Source organism: Rhinolophus hipposideros (genome assembly GCF_964194185.1).
Source record: "Rhinolophus hipposideros genome assembly, chromosome: 6".
NCBI classification, from domain to species: Eukaryota; Metazoa; Chordata; class Mammalia; order Chiroptera; family Rhinolophidae; genus Rhinolophus; species Rhinolophus hipposideros.
The window spans coordinates 36,647,999-36,670,332 of record NC_138052.1 but is presented as its reverse complement, the minus strand read 5'-3'; the positions used below and the strand labels follow the sequence as shown (position 1 = coordinate 36,670,332).

At 36.6% G+C, this 22,334-nt stretch overlaps 1 protein-coding gene across 2 annotated transcripts in view; it reads left to right on the top strand.

Moving 5' to 3' along the window:
• The first annotated feature begins 11,868 nt into the window (after positions 1 to 11,868).
• ACVR1C (activin A receptor type 1C) overlaps positions 11,869 to 22,334 on the top strand; it is an 81,985-nt gene continuing 71,519 nt past the window's right edge. The window contains exon 1 of one of the 2 annotated variants that reach the window (XM_081051698.1): positions 11,869 to 12,301. In XM_081051698.1, coding sequence (XP_080907824.1) covers positions 12,241 to 12,301 — 61 coding nt within the window. In that variant the 5' untranslated portion in view covers positions 11,869 to 12,240. Of the gene's footprint in view, positions 12,302 to 12,774; positions 12,882 to 22,334 lie in introns of those variants that run through there. The other variant, XM_081051700.1, reaches the window with a different exon arrangement.

Below are 22,334 nucleotides of genomic sequence, written 5' to 3'. Positions count from 1 at the left end.
AGTAATTGGTTAAGAGCCTTGGTGCCGTGACTCTTGAAGATATTTAAAGTCAGGTTGAACCAATTGTGGATTTTGCTGGCAGACTATAAAAAATCAGGGAAAACCTTAAGACAGCTTCAGTTGATATTTAGTCTGAAAGCATGTATCCAGAAAAATCTCATCCACAGCCTTGGTTTTAATTTATCTCCTGCATACCAAGAAAACTCAATGTTTTGCTTCTAGTTAAGACCAATCTTATAATCCCTAGACCTATATACTGTATCTACTGGCTCCTCAACTCTAACTGATGTCTCACAGTCATTCCAAGCTCAGTATCTGAAGGGGAATTCACATACATCCAACCTGACTCTTCTGTGTTCCCTCTCAGAGTAAATGATACCTACCTGAGCTGAATACTTCAAACTCCTCTTAGCACTTTCCATATCTTGCCCCATTGGCCTTATTCAGGTTCCTCTAAAATCAAGTGCCTTTTTGCCTTGAGACCTTTACACACACACACACACACACACACACACACACACACACACACACAACACGCACACACGACACCTATTCTCTACTTTCAAGCTCTTCTCAACACAGTTCTTAACAGAAACTTTCCTTGCTACCTCTGACAGATTCATCCCATTATAATTTTCATAGTACCATATATTTGCCCTTTTTATTCCTTATCATACTTTAATTAATTATGTGGTTGGTTGTTTAAGATCTTTTTCTTTTGTTTGACATAAATTCCATGAAAAGTAGATGGTATTTCTCTTTTTCACACTGTTTACCTAGTGTCTGGCACAGTGCTTTGCACATAGTGGGTACTGAATGATTTGAATAACAGTTAATGAGCCACTTGCATGAATTAGGTGCAAAAATGCCACTCTAAATAGATATATGATTTTACCTTGTAGAAATTATTAAAAATTAGTGTTATTAACAATTATGATTTCCTTTTTGGAGAAATAAATTCTCAGCACAATTTTTATTAAAAACTAGGGAAGAAGAAGTTGGGAGTTTATATTTAATGAGTGCTTACAATGTCCAAGGGCTTTCCATCATCAAGTGATAATAATTCTAGTGTAATTCTCACAATGTGCAGTGAGAATTCATGAGAAAGGAAACGGATACCCAAGGTCTAATTTGACCATAATTTCACAGTTACTGAATGGCAGAGATGGCAAAAATTCAAAGGTCTCAACAAAATGAATCCATTTTCCGGAAACAACAGGACCAAATCTATCTTCTTGTGTATTACAGGACTATAGAATGATACCTTCCATGTTGTAGGCCATTCAATAAATATTTCTTAACAATTATCTTGGTTTATTTAGGTTTTTGTTAACAAAAGGAGATGCTGAGATCTAGGTCTGTTTGATTCGAGTATCAAGAAACCACTTCCTTCACATAATGGTCACTCCATTTAAAGAATGAGTGAAGCAGAGCCAGCTATTAGCAATAGGGTTTTTATACACACACCAAGGGTGTATTAATAGCCCCGAAAACTTAAAACTTAAGTAAAACTTTGGAACTTTGTGGAAATAGTCTTGATCAAGTCAAGATCGAAATTAGCAAGTTTTCTATCTGCTTCTCTGCTATGTGCTATCGAGACACTTTGACTTTTGAGGTTTATGAAAGAGTATAAAATATCTTGTTCTCCATTTTGTTTTTCCTAAAGACATAAAAGCTTGCTACATGTGTCTGTACAATAGCATGACATATTCCAGAACTTGCAGAAGCAGATGACAACTGGTCGCTCATTTCTCTGCCTCTATCTTATTTTCTGGGCTTTGTCTTTTAAGAGACAGCTGTACCAGGGTAGTGAGACAGGCCAGTCTCTTCAAGGGAAACTCCTCTTGGTGCTTTTGATTGCAGACTTGACTGTCAGTCATCCACAAAGACAAATCCGGTGCTGCGGTGAATTGGGTCCCTTACTGCTCGCTCTCTCTCTTTTTTTGCTTTGGATTCGGATATGGTTCTCCTGTGAAGTGGTAAGACCACATCTGTGCGGATGGGAGGAGAGTGAGGGATCTCACTTTAAAGAGTTGGATATTCTTGGAGTCAATAATGTGGTAATGAGGAGGATTATCAGAAAAAAGATGAACATTTAGAAGGTGGGCTTTAGAAAGATGTAAGAGGGAATGAATGAATGTCTTGCTCTCATGGGTCAGCCTGTCCCTGATTGAATTGGGCTTCTGCCAAATGGGTCACAGGGAAATGGGCCTGGAGCTGGGGGAAAACGCCTCTTTAGGAGACCGCAAGATAAAACATGAGCAAATGATATTTTAAGAACTATGTTGCCTGGTTGTATGTTCCCATCTGGTTTTGTTTCCCTTTTTATTATATCTGAGCTTTGAGTGGAGTTGTTTAAATGCTACAGCCCTGTGTCAGCTCTAGTATTAGAAATTTAGAGAGCAGTTGTGTTCTATATTTGAGCTGGAGTATTACAGGGTGAACTTTTTGTTCTGCTTCTGCCCCTCATGTCCCCACTGTCTGGGCCATGTGGTGGTGGCAGAATTGATTATTGAGAAGTCTGTCCATCTACCTCTTCCTCATATGACAATATACTCTCCATTGAAACCTTAGAAGATATTAGACTTTATTTATTAAGCTAGACTCTGGTCTCTTTAGGGTCTTTACAGTGAGATTTTGAGTTTCTCCATAGCCCTCAGATTTCTCCCCAATCATATTGCTGTTATGTTATCTGAAAGTCATTTAAGAAAAACATTTGTCTTTAAAACAGAAAAAAAAAAGAACAAGCTTAAAGGCACAATATATAAATAGCTGGCTATAGCAGTGACCTCGTAGAATTTTGTTCAGTCTGAAATACAATTTATCAACCAATAAATATAAGGTTTCATAACCTTTCTTCTTTAAATGGGAGGAATTGATGGGAGACTAGGAGCCCTTTGTGTAGGAGAGGGGGTGGGGTGCAAAAAGGTGGGAAATAAGAGAGGCTAGAAATATCAAAGACAAGCTGGGGTCACTCTCTTTTTGCCTGGAGCAAAGCATAGTTACTTTCATCTGGATGTGGGACAAATAGGCTCTGCTCTGAGTACTTTTGTCCTGCGTGGAAAGTGATAAGCTCTGAGCCAACTTGGTTTTGAGTGATGGACCAAGTATTGGGTGACTTTTTACTCCAAGTACAGCAGAGTTTTTTAAGAAGAATATGATACCCAGAGAATTAATAAATAGAGGTATCAGTGTATTTTATATCTCTACACAGTAGATAAGAAGAAGGGGACCATCAAGGAAATAATTTACCACATTGTGGTTTGCTGTATGGTTAATAATTCTAATGTAGATGTCATCTAGAACAAAATGGATGCATTGATAATGACTGATTATGAACTTTTAAGAGAAAAGACACATTTGGGGGCTCTTATGACAAGTACTTCACTTGGCAGGCAGCAGCATAGTAAAAGCTATTGGGTCACATTGACAATCCAACAGGAAATAACTGAATTTAGATTTTATTGAGATTTCCCAGCATCTTTCTCTTCACTCTCAAATTTGTACCCATGGAGCTTCCGGCAGAATCGCTTTCCATCATTGTTCCTTTCAGTTTCATGTCCTGATATGTTCTAGAAGAACTGACTCCTGAGTTTTGGGACAAGTGGCTTACTCTGAGAGGATAGAAAGTGATTAGTTTTGGTAAATATTTTTTAGGGCTTTTGTAATTTGCAATATTTTATTTTGTACATTTTATGTTTTATGCTTTGCTTTGAAAAACATGGAGAACCAAGGCTCCACCAGACAAACAGGCAAATACAAAGAAATGAACACAATCGTCTGGTCTCTTTCATTTGGAAACAAGTCACTCATGACAACCAATATTTGTACATAAACTCTATTTATTTTGATAACAGAGAAGGAAACAAAGGTCCTGTATTTTCCAAAGAATTTCATCAATAATACTAAATCCTTGTAAATTGTAATTATATTTAAATATTCATCGCCTTTCTTTCCCACACAAGTGATTAAAAATCTTATATTTGTCCTACATTTTAAAAAATTCAGAATGACTTCTATGTAGTCTTTATCACATTATCAAAGGTTTTGTTCATGGGAAAATATTATTCCTGTTTTGTGATAATAATAGTACTAAAACATTATATTTGCATAATAGTCTCATAGCATTCCATTCACAAAATAAGCCTTGAAGGTAATTTTCCCATTTTATAGATTAAGAATATAAAATGTGGTCAAGTATGGCTAAATAGGACTTCCAGGAGGTATGAATTTCTGACTGTAAATTTGGAAAGGTTAAGTAACTTGCCTAAATTCTGGAAAAGTGAGACTGGAATCTTGGGCTTCTGGATCCCAGCTTTTCATTCCTTTTGGACCACCAGCACCTCTGCACATTGATCCTATTTGGAGGGAATTCCCTACCGTATGAATTCCTACCTCTCTCTATAAAAACCTGATGCTCAGCTCCCAAGCCTCTGCTGAAGCTGCAGTTAGGCTGAAAGAAGCCAGAGCTAGTGTTCAGATGCATCATTGAGAGGTTCTAGCAGAATCCTATACTGTCCTGCCTCAGGGTGTTAATGCATCCTGATGTACTGTCTGTGCCCGGTGGAGGGAGAGGGGCAGAGCATCTCCGAGGCCAGTTCTGTGGCAGAATGTGGCAGTTGGCCCTATCTATGTAACTTCCATACCTGGTTCATTCATAAGCTATTCTGGAGAAGGTAGGAGCTACTTAATATTCTTTAATATAGTTAATTCCTACTTAAACTTATTAAGGTAGGTTTCTTTTATTTGCAACTAAAAACCTTGTTTGCTACAGATCTCAAATTTCTTTTCCTGGGATGGCTTAGCCCCCAAGCCAGAGAGTTCCCTAATGAAAATTTTTGGCCACTTTTAAGGTTTACTCACTCTCAGTTTTATCATTCCCTCTCATTATCTGTACTGTACCCAGACTCCTGACTCTGGTTTAGCAATGTGAATTCAAAAGGGGTGAATCATTAGTTATAAAATTGCTACTGTGTTGAGCCAACTCATTTATTCAACAAATTTAGTGTTAGTGTGGGGAGCAGAGGGAAAGATGGAGATACACTTGAAAAAGGAGGTTTGGGGCACTAGGTTGAGGGTTGTAAATGTCATTTACTCATTCATTCAACAAGTAATTATTGAGTGCTTATTACTTGCCAAGCTGATTTCAGATGCCGATGTTAGAACTGGCAATATGTCTTAGATAGCTTTCAGTGATATAATCACATGTGTGATTTAAAAAGATCCCTCTGGCTGAAGGGTTGGTGGGAATAGATGGGAAAGGTGTGAACTGCAAGGAAGGGAGATCAGTTATGTGCCTTTTTTTGACATTTCAAATAAAATAAGATGGTGATCTGAGTAAGATGGTGGCAGTGAGGTGGAAAATAGTGAAAAAAATGAGAGATTTTTATAAAAAGAAACGTAGAAACTGTTAATTAATTGGATGTGAAAGATGAGAAAAAGGGAAGAGATGAGGGAGAAAATTAAGGTATCTTGCTTGGGTGGTGACAATTACTGAGATAAGTAAGAGGAGGAGGAGTAGGTCTTACTTATCTCAGTAATTGTCACCATCCAAGTGCGTTCTGTTTTACATGTTGGTTTTGACCACTTTTGGGTTGTGTAGGTAGAGATGAATCCAGAGTTCAGGAGCAAGGTCAGGTCTACAGACAGAAATTTGGGTGTCTTGAGCTCATAACACAGAAATAAACATTGAAATCATGGAGATGGATGACATTACCTAGAGAGAGTGTAGAGAAACGAGCTAGTGAAGCAGTTCTCAAGCTGTGGGTCAAGGACCCTGTGGGTGCTCGAGACCTCTTCAGGGATCCACAAGGTGAAAACCAATTCCGTAAGTAATACTAAGATGTAATTTGTCTTTTCCACTCCATTCTGGCACAAATGTACAATTGAGTTTCTCAGAGGCTACATGACATGGGATGATGTCATCACTCTGAAGGATAATGGAATGTGCGCTTGTGTTTTAAGAATTTCTCAATTTAAATTTGTAATATGGTAAATGTTGATAGATAGTAAGCACTTAAACATAAGCTCTTTGGGTCCTTGGAATTTTTGAAGTGTAAAGGGATCGTGATACCAAAAAGTTTAAAAACCAGTGTGCTAGAGCAGTTAGCCTCAATTCTGTAGGCAAAGGTGGTTTTAATAGTCATTAAAGATGTTTGGGCAAGGAGAACAAAATCAGAGTCCTGTTAATAGAAGGTTGTTCTGATGGAAGCATCGAGGATACATTATGATGGGGATAACATGAAATTGTGGAGATGATTTAGTTGGAATTACAACAACTGAGGTATGAGGCTTGGACTATGGAAATAACAGTGTGAATGACAACGGACAATGCAAGAGAAAAGTAAATGTGACTTTATTATTAACGGAGTTGCTATTAAAGGGATGAAAGGAGTAAAGATAATTGAAGTTGGACTTATATGAAAGGAAGAAATGTCTGCTTCTTCTACCATTTCAAGCACAGGAAAATTGATCCTTGATATCGAATAAGGATTCATGAGATGAGCTTTGTCCAATAGCAATACAATGAGGACTACATTTATAATTCTGAGTCTTCTACTAGCTGCATTAAAAAAGTAAAATGGTGAAGTTAGTTTTAATAATATATTTAACCCAATACATCCAAATATTATTTCAACATGTAATATAAAAAAATGATACTTTTTTTTTTGGTGGGGTTACTAAATCTTTGAAATCCACAGCATATCTTACATGTACACATCAGGCTAGTCACATTTCAAGTACTCCATAGTCACAAGTGGCTAGACATGGATAGAGTAGCTTTAGAATAGCTTTTTTTCTTAATACTCTTTTTCTTAAGTCACGGTGATCAGAACCCTAATGTCAATTTGTCTGGCGTTGAAAATAACTCTCTCCTTTTTTGTTATTTACCCAGAAAGGGATAGATCTGTACCAAGTCATCTAACTCTCTTACTTCTTTGTGATCTCACTGTGGTATAGTGTAATTACATTCTAAGGAAATGATCCAAGCAGTGGTGGCTGGCTTACTTAAAACTGATTCTCTGACCTGCCTTGTACAGCCATAACCCATATTGAACGTAGCTAATAAGCCCAGCACACTGATATTGGTCAGCGGAAGGCAAAACAGACAAAGTTTGAATTATGTGCAAAGACCATATTAATAGTTTTGAAAGGATAGGAAAATCAATGAAAGAGGGCAGCAATTTTGGAAGGTAGGGAAAACAGATAATGTAAGTACTTTAAGATTTAAACTTTAAGATTTTAACTTTAAGATAAAAACTTTAAGATTTTAGCAGTGGATAAAAAGTTTAAGATTTTAGCAGTGGTAGATGAGTTAAGAAACTGTTTGATATTCCTCATTATCCATGTCCATGTGGTGTCATTATGTTTCTTCTTTGTGAGACTTGAACTGTTCCATGATGTAGGCACATTGTAGGTACATATTGTGCAATCTCAATAAAGATTCCAAAACATATGACTATTTTTATGGAAAAGAATTAATCAAAAGAAGAAGAAGGAGAAAGAAGCCAAGATTTCCTAATGAAAAGATTTCTGGGATTAAGAGATGAGTGGAGATGTGTCATGTACTTCTTTAGGGAGCATGTGAGTTTAGGATGGGAAAATGCAGTACAACGAGAAAAGATTAGACCGTGATGGTATATAGCAAATTATCCTAATATGCCTCTGAACTGTATGCTCATTCCATGATAAGTTTATGCTCCAAGGTGAAATGAGAAATTAAGATGCACGACATTGGGGATTCTGGAAAGAATAATAATAAAAGAAGCCTGTATGATAAAAAAATTTCTGAGCAACCATATCCAATGAATAGTCATTTTCAAAGTTCAGTTATGACACACATTTACTTGCCTTATTAATTTGTAAGGTTTTTCTGCAAATGTATCAGATCTTTGTAATTTCAAGTCCCCATTCCTGCTTCCTTTGCTTATATAAGAGTTACCTAAAGGCTGTTTTGCTGATGGGTTATGAACTCCTCGATTATTTGTTGTTGTTGCTTTCTTTGGATTATGACAATCCACGAGTCATGATGTAATGTTGCTATGGCAATGAATATGTACAAATAGATGATTAAGGTTGAGGGGAAGGTTAAATCTTGAGACACATTTGCATGTATATTTCTTTACAGTGAAACAATAAATAGTCAAGCATTTAAATTTTTTCCTGTTGTGTACAAAAAATATGAAAGATGTGTTATATCACATCTTGAACAATGCATTTGTAATGCTTATATTAAATAACAGGAGTCAGTCAATATGCTCCAAAGAGTGTTTCCTTAATACTATTTCATTTAAAAAGATATTGGATAAAGATTGGATTAATTTCCATGTACTTACGTATGCATGTACGTGTAAATAAAGTGTAATTTTTAAGTAAAAATTGGGACATGTTATAAGGATGAAGGTCTTTTCTTGGTTGCCTTAAAGGTAGCCTTAAGGAGTCAAGCATATAGAAATATTTGTAAGTGCCCACAAATATACTTTGTCAGCTACTGAGGTTGAAAACATTGAGAGCAGTTAACTTCATACTTCAGAGTTTCTGTAGTATTGATGTTGGAAGAAGAACATGCATAAGAGGACAGAGGAAATGGTATTTGAAGACCCAGTTCAAAATACTCCTATAAATTAAGAACTTAGATATTTGACATGTTAACCTTGTTAACATGCTGTTAATATGTTGCTGTTGTGCTACAGAACTTTGCACCAAGAATTCAAAAAATTCTGATTCCTTCATTGGCTGGCCGTCACCTAACAACTCTTTTGGTTTTGTGTACTGTGCTGAAGACAACGGTCTTTGCCATCTGATGAGGATACATTAGACTAGCACTGTCCAATAGAGATGTCATTTGAGCCACAAAAATAATTTTAAATTTTCTAATAGCCATATTAAAAAGTAAAAAGAAATAGGTGAAATTAATTTTAGTAATATATTTTATTTAACCCAATATGTCCAAAATATTATCATTCAACATGTAAGCAATACAAAAATTATTAATGATATATTTTACATTCTTATTTTATATGAAGTTTTTGAATTCCAGCATGTATTTTATACTCACAGCATGTGTCCGTTTGGACTAACACATTTCTAAGACTCACTATCCATACATGACTACTGAGTACCACACCATGTGGACAGTGGATACCATAGTGGGCAATGCAACATTAGACTGAGAGGAAAGCATTGAGTTTGTCAGAATATTGAAGTTATTCAATATCAGACTTCTCAGGATAATAACCTTGCATTTATTTATCTATCTATCTATCTATCTATCTATCTATCTATCTATCTATCTATCTATCTATCTTAGTTTCAGATGTACAAAACAATGTAATAGTTAGACATACATACCCATCACAAAGTGATAACCCCTCTCCCCAATCTATTACCCCTCTGACATTCTATATAGCTGTTACAATTCCGTTGACTCTATTCCTCATGCTGTACTCCACATCCCATGACTAAATATATATATAATTATAGTTGACATTCATTATTATTCAGCTTCAGCTTCAAGTGTACAGCACAGTGATCATGCATCTACATCTTCCCTGAGGTGGTAGCCCTAATGAGACAAGTGTCCATCAGATACCCTACAAAATCTTTACAACATTATTGATCATATTTCCCAAACTGTTTTTTGTATCCCCGTGGCAATTTTGTGGTTACCAATTGTGCTTTCTAATCGCCTCACTTTCTCCCTCATTCCCATGCCCCTCCCATCTAGCAACCCTCAGTTTTTCCTCTATATCTTTGAGACTGTTTCTGATTAGTTTTTTCATTTATTCTATTCTTTAGATTCCACTTATACTTAAGATCATATGGTATTTGTCTTTCTTCATCTGTCTTATTTCACTTAGTATAATATTCTCTAGGTCCATCCATATTGTTGAAAATGGTAAGATTTCATTCTTCTTTATGGCTGCGTAATACTCCATTGTATAAATGTACCACAGTTTCTTAATCCAGTCGTCTACCAATGGGCATTTTGGTTGTTTCCATGTCTTGGCTATTGTGAATTGTGCTGCAATAAACATAGGGATGTATAAATTTTTTCGAATCAGTGTTTTGGATTTCTCTGGATAGATACCTAAGAGTGGAATTGCTGGGTCATAAGGTAGTTCCATTTCCAATTTTTTGGGATACCTCCATGCTGATTTCCACAGTGGCCGCACCAATCTGCAATCCCACCAACAGTGCACAAGGGTTCCTTTTTCTCCATATCCTCAACAGAACTTGTTGGTTATTGATTTATTGATGATAGCCGCTCTGACTGGTGACCTTGCTTTTTTAAAAGATGAGAGCTTTCCAATCCACGGGGATTTTACTTACTATATTCAAGAGACAAAATAAATAAGTGGGGAGTAAATACCTGACATTAATGTAATGCCTTATGGTTTGACAGTGTGTTCACATTCACTACCCTTTTTAATCCCAGTGGTGGGTATAAGACATAAGGGTGAAAATTTTCTTTTGAGGAATCAGGCCCATAGAGGGCGCTAAATCTTGCTCTTTCAGTTCCAAATCTCATGATTCAACATAGATCACAATGTAGGGTACAGTTACCAAATAATGAGCAAACCAACGCAGCCAAAATATAACGTGTCCTAGCAATTTGTTGCCTTAAAAAAAAAAAGCATCTGTTTTGTGGGTGTCTGAAAGGGCTCAGGCTTGTCCCAAATCTCCACTTTTTTTTGTTGTTTACTTGGATCCAGCATAAAATGAGAACAAAGTATTTTTATGCTTAGGAATGTTTAGATTCACCCAAGGTGGTGGTAGTGATGGGGTGTGTGAGATCCTCAGGACTGTTACCATTATGCCTCGAAGTCCAACAACCATCCCACCCCCAGTACTGTGGTCCTCTGTTGGTAAAGTCATTTGTATACCTCATTCCACCATAGGGCTTTCATAGACCTTTTCAGAAAGAACACTTGCGTTATTAAGAGCTGAGCTAGGTGAAGAAGCAAGTAGCATTTCTTACTCTAAAGCAATTAATATATATGACAACCACTTTTCAAGGTGTACCATAACAGTAGCAATAACACTGGTATTGGAGTCTTGGCTTTTTGTATTCTTTAGGTTAAAATAATACCATTCACTTTAATGTATGTATAGGTTACACACATGAATTGAATTTAGGCTAATTTCTATGAATTGGTAACATTTCCCTTGTATTTTCAATCACAATCCACATAGGAGGAGCACCTGTTAGGTGATAAACTTCAGGGATTTAAACACTACTCACATAAGTTTCTAATACATTACTTTAAATCATTCTTCACCTTGCCCTAATCTGTGTATGTATGATCTCCCCCCAGCCCCACTATTTTTCAATTGCTGAAACTGTAGCTGATTATCTTCCATAGGATGGGTTCTCAAGCTCCAAATCTAGATTACAAAATGCAGAGGACCATATCACCTGACGCAGGTGGCCTAGCTTTGGTCGTCATCCATGGAGAAGAGGGTCACAAGAAGACATCAGATAAGAGATGAAGTTTGTTAAACCAAAGCTACGGGTAGTCAACGCAGTCAAACACCTGGTTATTTCCCAGGCTGGACAGAGAGGGCGCCCTTCCACAGACGCGCGCACAGCCAGGATGCGGTAGTGGAAAGAGCTGGGCAGGAATACCCGGGGGTGTCTAATGGCTCAGTCTAGTTAGAAATACCTTCAGGGCACTGGACTATAAATGAATGTTAAGAAACCTGGACCGGTGGATCTTCTGTAGAAGACTACAGAGCGGACCACCAGGAAGCAATTGCAACAGGGCTTATATTTTCCTAGTCTTAGTAGGACTTCCCCTCCCGTCCTGACTTCCACCTCCAGTTTTGTGGGCTCCACGCCAGCCACCCCCTTCCTTCCACCCAGCTCTGGGAGATCTCACTGCCTCGTCATTGGGCCGCCTTTCCCCCCTGTCGGGCAGCACCAAGCCCCAGGCATCTGAGAGAGGGCGCAGGGGGCGGAGGCGCGGCAGGGGCGGGCTCTGTCACCCCTCCGCCCCCCTCCCAGCCCGGCTGCTGGGGCCAGTGGCAGGAGCGCCGCGCACTGCCAGCCACGAGGGGCGTGGGATGTGGGAGGCAGAAGAGGGGGCGTCCGCTCGGATCAGAGCCAACCGCACACTTCAAAAGGCTGTGGGGGTGCGCTTCCCTCCAGCGCCCCGGGAACTTCAAAGCAGCTGGCGCTGTCCCGGAGCCTAGCTCGGCTTTGGGGCCTCGCAGCGCCAGCGCGGCCGCTTGGTGGCCATGACCCGAGCACTCTGCCAGGTCCTCCTGCTGCTCGCCGGGGCTGCCGCTCTCTCAGCAGGTACGTCGGGCGCCCCTTCCCACGCTCCCAGAAGAGTGGGAGTCGGGAGCGGTGTGCGGGGGTGGGGAGGCACACGGGGGGAGGAAGAAGTTGCTCAGAGCAAATTGACCTTCCACAGTGCGGAGGGGAAAGCGCCAGTTGGACTGAGGGGGCGTGGGATGGGACGCAGTGTGGGCACCTGATGTCTGGCAGCTGCAGGGATAGACAGGTGTGTCAAAGCCACCAAGAGGAGGGAAAAGAGACAGGGACATAAGAGTGTGAGTTGTAGGAGTTGTGAGGTGGGGGACAAATTTGGGTCAGTTTCCAGCGGAGGGAGAGTGTGTTTGTGGGTGTGCTTAGGTGTGGGAGCTCGGTGACACCTTGAGTTCACTCTGCCATGGCTTCGGGACGCTCTGTGCTGAGCCCTAGAGAGCTGAGTAAGGAGGATGGCATGGTGATGGTGGGAAGGTGGGGAGGGGAGGTGGCGATTCAGTCTGAGTTTGAGGAGGCGAAGGATACCTCCAAAGCCGCTGGTGCCAAGCTTTGTAGGCGGGAGTGCGAGCTTAAATCTGCGTGGTTTGCAACGCACATTGCTTTCGAGGTATGATCTTTACTGAGTTGCAGGGGGGGGAAAAATCTGGCAAGAGTCCCAGCGTTTATAACAGGTCTGTTCCTTGATAGGCTAAATAGAACCCTTGCCCAAGCTAGAAACTAAACGTTTCTTTATAATGTTTACTAGAAACTGGGGCAAATGCATCTTTGATAAAATCATAGTATGCTCTGACGAAAAACTCTTTTTTGACGATAAAACTATTTTTCATTATTACATTGTCCTGGGTTATGGAGACCAGGAGCAGGTTCCTTGCTAACTCATTTTAAAAACATTTCAATCAGACATTTAAAACACTTGCAACTAAAAAGCTGGTGTTTTTCCGTAGAGCTGTGCTTTGTCCGAAGCTGATTTTGATGCATTTTTGTTTTCCCAGATGACAATCTGTTTGACATTAATAGCTATACTCCACTGCGGGTAGATTTCCTCTTAGTGACTGTGCAGGGGAATGTTTTGAGTAGTATGATTGCTGTCATTTACAGATTTCAGTGTTTCAGATGGCCTGGGTGAATCACTAAAAACATATAACTGAAATTTTGATTATTGGAAGGGATTAATTAGGAAAGCAGTTACCCAGAGACTGTGAGGAAGATGATGAGATAAAGTGAAATATTTACATTCAGAGTTGTAAATGCATCCATGGGAAGGAAACTGACTATGTGAGTCGTTCTAAGAAATGGGTGGAAACTCTGCTAATTTGGAATACTCAAAGTGCCCTTGACTTAATAAAATTTACACACAAAAAAAGTCTTCTAGATATATTGACTGGGCACCTGTGAAATTGCCTCTGCGGGCTGTCCATACAGCTCTATTTATTTTGGGGAATTAGTAACTTACTGCAGACATTTAAAAAAATAGACTCAATTATCTTTTATCTAGCTTGAAAAGTATTGTTATATGACAGAATCTTTTAGAAAATTTCAGAGATCCTGGGCATAGCAACATAGCAAAACATGCCCTACTATACTATGTTCTTAAAAAGGCATGGGAACTTTTCAACGTTGAAATCTGCAAAAAAAATAAAAAATAAAAAAATAGATTTTCCATTCAAATTTGATTATTTCTTCAAAAATTGAAGGCTAAGAAAATTGCCTGATATGGAGATAATGGTTCACTATAGTAGAGAAGTACTTATCAAAATCAAACATTTACAATGAACTTTTGTATGTGAAATGCAAAAGAATCTTTAAGAAACTTTACCACTCTTTGTATCACACAGAAAAAATGTCTATTGCTCTGCACAGTTTTGATTCTCAATTTTTGTACAAATCTTTGATTATTTGGTAGAGGGATACAAGGTAGTTTATTTATTTATTTATTTCATCTTTTAAATTGTTTTTCTCATGTGATTACCTACGTCATTTTTGACCTGGTCACTTTTACAAATTACAATATTAATCACATGTCATTTTTGAAAATGTACACGCCATTGTCAATGTGTTATATGGGAAGTTGCTTTTGACATGATGACATATCAAAACTGCATGACAGAAAACACCACCTTCCAATTTGGCTCTGCTGAGGACCAGGCCTTGGACCTTAAATATCGGAAGACATTGATAAGCCAAAATAAAGGCTTTTTGCTGTTTTTTTTTCCAGCATCGCTATCACCTTAGATGTGTCATGCATTAACACCATGTTTCCCTGAAAATATGACCTAGCTGGACAATCAGCTCTAATCCATCTTTTGGAACAAAAATTAATATAAGACCCGGTCTTATTTAGCTATAATATAAGGCTGGGTCCTTAATATAATATAGTAATATAATATAATATAATATAATAATATAATATATATAATACTGGGTCTTAAATTAATTTTTGCTCCAAAAGACACATTAAAGTTGATGGTCTAGCTAGGTCTTATTTTCGGAGAAACATGACAGCAGAATAGAAACAATTGCTCCATGATGAAAATCTCAGCGTATAACCACTGGCGGAAACTTGGAGAAAATATGTTTTGGTCTGGACTGGCTAAAATATTAGGTTGCTCTGAGTTGCTCTAATGATCTAGTCTCTGGGTTCCTTGATGTTTGATAAGAAAGATCTGACATGACCTCACCACAGTTATCATGTGTACTAAATGAAGAATTGGCAGAAAATATCTGAAATATGAAGCTGTGATTTGAATATTATGTAGATTTACTCTACTAAGTTTATGAAACTCCTTGTCCTCTGGTTGGGAAAGAATTACTAAGTCTGGAAAGCTAAATGTTATTACTCTAAAAGAGGAAAGATTACAGTTTCACTTGATAACCAGGGTGGACATGAAGGTTTCAGATAGTGAGATTTTTTTTTTTCTTCTCCTAACAACAATTAGCACTTCCCACTATACATTTTAAGCTGTTCTGGAAGTGAAAGTGAAAGCCTTAGGCTGACTGAGTTTACAAAGGCAAAAGGTGTCACCTTTGCCCTTCTTTAAGCACAATCATTTATTGGTTGATTGACACAAATGTGGCAAGGAGCTCCCTGGTTCCCAGGAAGAAATTACTCCAGCCCAGGAGAAACACCGTGCAGAAGCCCTTGAGGGCATATTTCTTCATTGAATATACTGCCACAGCCCATTTTCTAGCCTCAAACATACAAAGTATAGAATAGAGAGTTCCTCTGATTCACTACAATGATGTGAAAATAAAAGATTTGACATGTGAGAGAAAGAGAAGAGCAAAGGAGGAACCAAATTTTTTCCCCCTCTATTTCCTTAATCAAACCTTTTTTTTAATTTTAATTAATTAAATTTATTGGGGTGACAATTGTTAGTAAATTTACATAGATTTCAGGTGTACAATTCTGTATTATATCATCTATAAATCCCATTTTGTGTTCACCACCCAGAGTCAGTTCTCCTTCCATCACCATATATTTGATCCCCCTTAGGAGGAACCAAATTTTTGACCCAAGCAATGGAAGAATAGATCCTTAAATGGGATGAGCCCAACGACAGCAGGAACAGGTCTGGGGAGGAGAAGGGGACAATGTCAGGTAGCTGGAGCCCAGTTTGGAATATGCTGAATTTAAAATGCCTATTAGACACTAAAGTGGAAATATTAAGTAAGCAGTTGATTTTATGAGTCTGGAGTTTAGAGGATAAGACTGGCCTGAAGAAAAAAATCTAGAGCCAAGGGCACTTCCAGATCATTTTGATTTAGCAATCATAGAACACCCAATTAAATTGAATTTCAGGTAAACAATGAACAATTTTTGAATGTAAGTATGTTTTAAACTTGACAAGGGACATACATATATTAAAAATCAATTGCTGTTTAATTCTACTTTAACTGTGCATACTGGGTACTTTTATCTGTCAACCCCACCTTAAAGAAATATTGTGGTGAGATGACCAGCTTCTGATACAGGTATTGCATTAGAAAGAGAATCACAGACTGATTTTCTAGTCCTTGTCTCTTAAAACTTCTGTTCTGGCTCTGCAGCCACCCCCATATGCATCTCTGAATGCTGGATCCCAAAAGCATGTGGGCCTCTTGGTTCCCTGGAATCTGAACAATTCAAGTCACCAAGTTTCTCATGTGGGGATCCAGCATAAAGTAAAAGGGAGGGAGAAGGTGAGTAGGAGTGTGAAACGGACAAGAAAGACTTTATTTCCATAGAAGCCAACACTTGGCTATTGCTCAGGGGACACTCTCTTTCCTTATCAGGTGGCTCGTAAATTCATCTGCTCTGATTGGCCAACCAGGCTAACAAAGTTGTGCTCTGTCCCGATTCTTCCCTTTTTCTCCTCTAGAATAACTCTCCTTTTCTGTTATGCTCTTCTGTTTTTTTTTAGAGTAGGTATGTGAAGATACTGTTTCATTGGAACTGTTTTAAATTAATCCCCTCAAGAATTCATGGGTGAATCATTCAGAATGACTCAAGAGCTTGGCTTATTATTATTTTTTTAAACAATTTAAATTTGCCAGTGACTTAAGCATCCCAAATTAGATCAGTCTACTTTTTTATTAAACTTTTCACATCAAGAAAATGATTAGGTTGCTCTAATTTTGAAAGTGAAACACATACATTTTCTTCTGATCTATTTTAGCATCCTTATTTCATGACAAGGTACAATGACAGGGATAGATGCTACATTTCTGTGCGTTAAGTTTCTTAGAAATTTTTGTTCAAAGCCATGATTGACTGAAATAAATACTCTCGTCAAAAACAGGATTAGAAAACAACCTAATCCATCAGGATTGGACAGTGATAATTTTAATGCGAAATGTTTAGTTTCATGAATGCATGCTTACCCAAAAGATGTTGACTCAGAGAGTCAGAGAGTCGTAATCCAGATTAACACAGCTTTAAGGAACCAGATTGTTTTAAAACAGAGTCGAAGTATATTAAAAAGTATTAACTCATCACATCTAAAATTTTTGTCTGATGACATTTTCCTGGCCTGCTCCCCTAGAAGTGTTTTTTCTTTTTTCTTTTCTCCATCCCTGTTATTACTGTGCAAGAGTAAAGATCTACTCTGTGAACATTTGCCTGCTCTAATAACCATACTGTGACAGCATTCTCACTCCATCTCCACTTACATCTGTAGTGTGTATTTCCAGGAAAGAGACAGACAATACACTGTAAATCTGAAACACCGAATATAGGACAATTATGTGAAGATTCTTTACAGAATAATAAAATGCGTAATTGAGTGTACCTCTCTTCCTTTTTTTTTTTGCTTTCTTTATAGCTGTTCTGTAGCTGTAATATATTAGTTACATTATATTAAAAGGCATTGTTTTTTTTACATGGAGAAGAAAGTTGATTTTGTTAAAACAACCAGACCCCTTTAAAAGTATTGAGACTTATTGGGACAAATCAAGATGAAGATGCTTTTTTAGGATTGCTTTTTCTGAACGCTGCTTCGGTTATTGCCATCATAAAGTTTTTCCATACTATTTCTTATCTTTTTAATATCTATAGTATTTGTGATGCTGTCCCCTCTTATATTCCAGACATTGTGAATTTGAATTTCCTCTGTTTCCCTTGATTTATTTAGTTGGAGGTTTATCAGTTTTATTGATTTCTTTCAAATAAGTAACTTTTGGCTTTGTTGATTTTCTTTGTTCTTTTTTGTCCTGTTTCCTGCTTTTATCTTCATTACTTTGTTCTTCTACTTACTTTGAATTAAATTAATTTGTCTATTTTTATTCTAGCTTCTTAAGTTGGTACCTTAGATTAAGAGTTGGCAAACTTTTTCTTAAAGGGTCAGATGGTACATATTTTAGGCTTTGGGCCATACAGTCTCTATTGCAACTACTTAATTCTGCCATTGTAATGTAAAAGCAGTCATAGATAATACATAAATAGGTGTTGCTATGTTTCAATAAAACTTTTTTTTTTTTTTTTTTACAAACAGGCCAGCCAGTGGGCTGTAGTTTGCTGACCCTTTTTAAAATCATTCATTTAAGACCTTTCTTCTTTGCTAATATAAGCATCTAAAGCTCTAAATTTCTTTTTTGGTAACTGCTTCAGCTCATCCGTAAATGAGGCTATGTAGTTTTCAACTTGAGGATGGAGCGATACAAATTACATTATAATTGCATAATTATACTATTATAAAGTTATTACACTAAAGTGGGTGGTGTTAGGAGTTAAAGAGGGAAGAATGAAAAGAACCAAAACAGAGCACTCAAGAGATATGAGACAATATCAAGTGGTATAACGTGTAAATGGAATTCTAGATGTGAAAAGAGAGAGAAAGGAATAGAGGAAACAGTTGAACATATTGATTAATAATTTTCCAAATATAATGAAAGACATGAAGTCACCAATCACAGAGGCTCAGAGAAACATGATAAATACCTCTCCTCCCAACACCCACAGTATAGATGTATCATCTACAAATTGATGAGATTCAAAGGTAAAGACTAGTTCTTGAAGGCAGCCCAAATAAAATAGCTGTATTACATACATAGGAACAAAGTTAAGAATTACAGTAGACTTCTCATCAGAAACTATGCAAATCAGAAAACAATGAAATGTCAACTTTATAGTACAGCAGGTATAAAACTATCAAGCCAGTATTCCATACTACGTAAAGTTATCTTTTAAATTGAAAGAGAAACAAAGACATTTTCAGATGAATAAAAACAGAGAATTCATTACCCCTATGTGTGCACTGCAAGAAATATTAAAGGAACTTTTTCAGACAGAATGACTACAGATTCAGAGACTTGGATCCATACTGAGAAATAGATATTTGGAAATAGCTAAAATGAAGATAAATATAAAATATATTTTTCCTTAATTTTAATCATTCTGAAAGATCATTGACTCTCTAAAGCAAACATAGTAGCAATGATTTGTGAGTTTGTAGCATATGTGTAGATACAATGTATGATGACAGCCTTAGCACAAAGAATGGGAAGGAGGAATTGGGAGTATACAGTTGTTAAGTTTCCTATATGTGAAGTATTATAGTATTATTTGAAGTTATACTGTGATTAATTAAAGATATATATTGTACAACCAAGGGCAATCCCTAAATATTAAAATATATATTAAATATTAAGCATAAATAAGAAGCCAGTAATGTACATAAAATGAAATAAAAATATTCAACTAATACAAAAACATGATGATAAAATGGCAAAGGCACCAATCACAGATCAAGCAAATAGAAAGCGACTAGGAAGACAGTGGATTTTATTTCAACCATCTCAATAATTACATTAAATGTAAGTAGTTTAAACATAGCAATTAAAAAACAGATTGTCACATGGGGTTAAAAAGCAAGAACTAACTATATGCTGGCTATAGGAAACTCACTTTCAATATAAGAAATGCATTTTAACTGTAAAGATATAATAAATTATAAGTAAAAATATAGGAAAAGTTATACTATGCAAACACTAATCATAAGAAAGCTGGAGTGGCCATTTTAGTAACAGACAAAGTAGCCTTCAGAAAATGGAAGGTTGCAAAGGATATTTCATAATGATAAAGGGATCACTTACCCAAAAAGATACAGTAATCTTAAATGTCTTTGCACCCAACCACAGAGCTTAAACGTGTATGAAAATGCAATTGATAGAACTGAAAGGAGGGACAGATATATCCATAATTACAATTTGAGTCTTCAACACTTCTCTCTCAAAACTGATAGAATAAGTAGATAAAAATTTAGTAAGGATATATAAGATCTGAAAAATACTTTTAACCAACTTGATTAGTTGACACTTAATGTAACATTCCAACGATCAACAGGATATATATTACTTTACAGTGCACATAGAATGTTAATAAAGAGAGACTATATTGTGGGCCATAGAACAAACCTAATAAATTTAAAAGAATATAAAATATACAGAGTATTTTCTCTGGACATAATGGAAATAAACTAGAAGTCAACAATAGTAATAGTAACTTATCTGGGAAATCCCCAAATATTTGGAAATTAAGCAACAAAGTTCTAGATACTCGTGGATCAAAGTCAAAAGAAGAATTAGATAATATTTTTAATTGAAGGAAATGAAAACACAACATATCAAAAATTGTGGGATACACCTAAAGTAGTCCTAGAGTGAAATTTATAGGAGCAGCAAATAAACTCAAAGCAAACAGAGGAAAGGAAATAATAAAGGTGAACAATGAGTTTGAAAACAGAAAAACATTAAAGAAAATCAGGGCAACAAAAAATATTTTGTTTGTTTTTTAAATCAATAAAATTGATCCACCACTAGCTAGATTCACAAGGAAAACAGGGAATATACAAATTGCCACTGTCAGAAGTGAAAGAGAGGGCATCACAACACACCCTACATACATGAAAATAAAAATAAGGGAATATTTCAAACATCTTGCTGCCTATAATTAGGAAATTTAGGTAAAACAAACAAATTAATTGAAAAGTACAAACTACCAAAGAACACTCAAGAAGTAATAGCTAACCCGAATTCTCTCTCTCTCTCTCTCTCTCTCTCTCTCTCTCTCTCTCTCTCCTCTCTCATTCACAGATGATATCTAAATCAAGACTTATGAATTCATTATGAAATTCATTTCATAACTTAAAGCTTGAAAACTTCTATCAAGGCTCCAACCCCAAATTTTAGGGAGAAATAGTATATACTCTAAGCAAACTCTTTCAGTATGTAGAAGTGAAGGGAACACTTTAGCTCATTTTTTACAAGATCAGCATTGCAGTGAGACTAAAACTAGGTAAAGACAACTCCATGAAAGAAACTATAGACCAGTATCTATCAAAGAAATGCAAAAATCCTCAGCAAAATTTATCAAATTGAACCCAAAAATATAATAACGTCATGATCAAGTAGGGTTGGGGAATGCAGGGCTGGTTCAACATTCAATATTGAATCTAATTACAATTGTAATCTAATATTACAATTCACCATTTCAGTAGACTAAAGAAGAAAAACCATATGACAATATCAATAGATACATAAAAACCAAATACCCGTACTAAACATCTATGGTAAAAATTCTCACCAAACTAGGAATAGAAGTGAACTTCCTTAAAATGACAAAGAGATTCTTCAGAAAACTTGAGGCTAACATCATGCTTACTTGTGAAAGACTGGAGCATCTCACTGAGAGTGGGAACAAGGCAAGGATGTCTACGCTTACCACTTCTAATCAATACTGCATTGAAAGTCCTACTTGATGCATTAACATAAGAAACATGTGTAAAAGGCATATGGATTGGACAGGGATAAGCACAAGTTCTTTATTCACAGATGATTTGATTTTATATATAGAAAATACTAAAGAATCTCAATTCAATACTAAAGAATACTAAAGAAAAAAGGTATTCGAACTAATATATTCTAGTTCAAGTTCAAGGTTGCAGGATACATGATTAATATTTTAAAAATCAATTGTATTTTTATATAGTAAAAATGAAAGATTAGAAATTGGAAAAAAAGGGGCCATTTACAATTGCACCTAAAAATCCACAAAATACTGAAGTAGAAGTCTAACTAAATGCATGGAAAATCTATATGTTAAAACCTATAAAACAGAGTTGAAAGAATTTAAAGAAGATCTAAGTAAATGGAATGATATGCTATTTTTACAGAATCAGTCTTGATGTTGTTAATATGTCAGTTACCTCCAAATTGGTCTGTAGATTCATTGTAATCCCAGTCAATTACAGCAGGAATTTTGCAGAATTCACCAAGCTGTTTTAAAATTTATATGGGAAGGCAAATAAACTAGAATAACACAATCAATTTTGAAAAAGAACAAAGTTGGAATTTCACAGTGCCTTTCAAGAGTTATAAATATATAGTAATGAAGACAGTGTTTTATTAGCAAAAATGGAGGTACATTGATTAATGGGATAGAATAGAGACACCAGAAATAGACTCATATATAATAATAGACATGTATGATGAATTGGTCCATTTATTAACAAAGGTGTAAAGGCAATTCAATAGAGAAAGGATAGTGTTTTCAACAAATGATGCTGGAATAGGAAAATAAACAAAA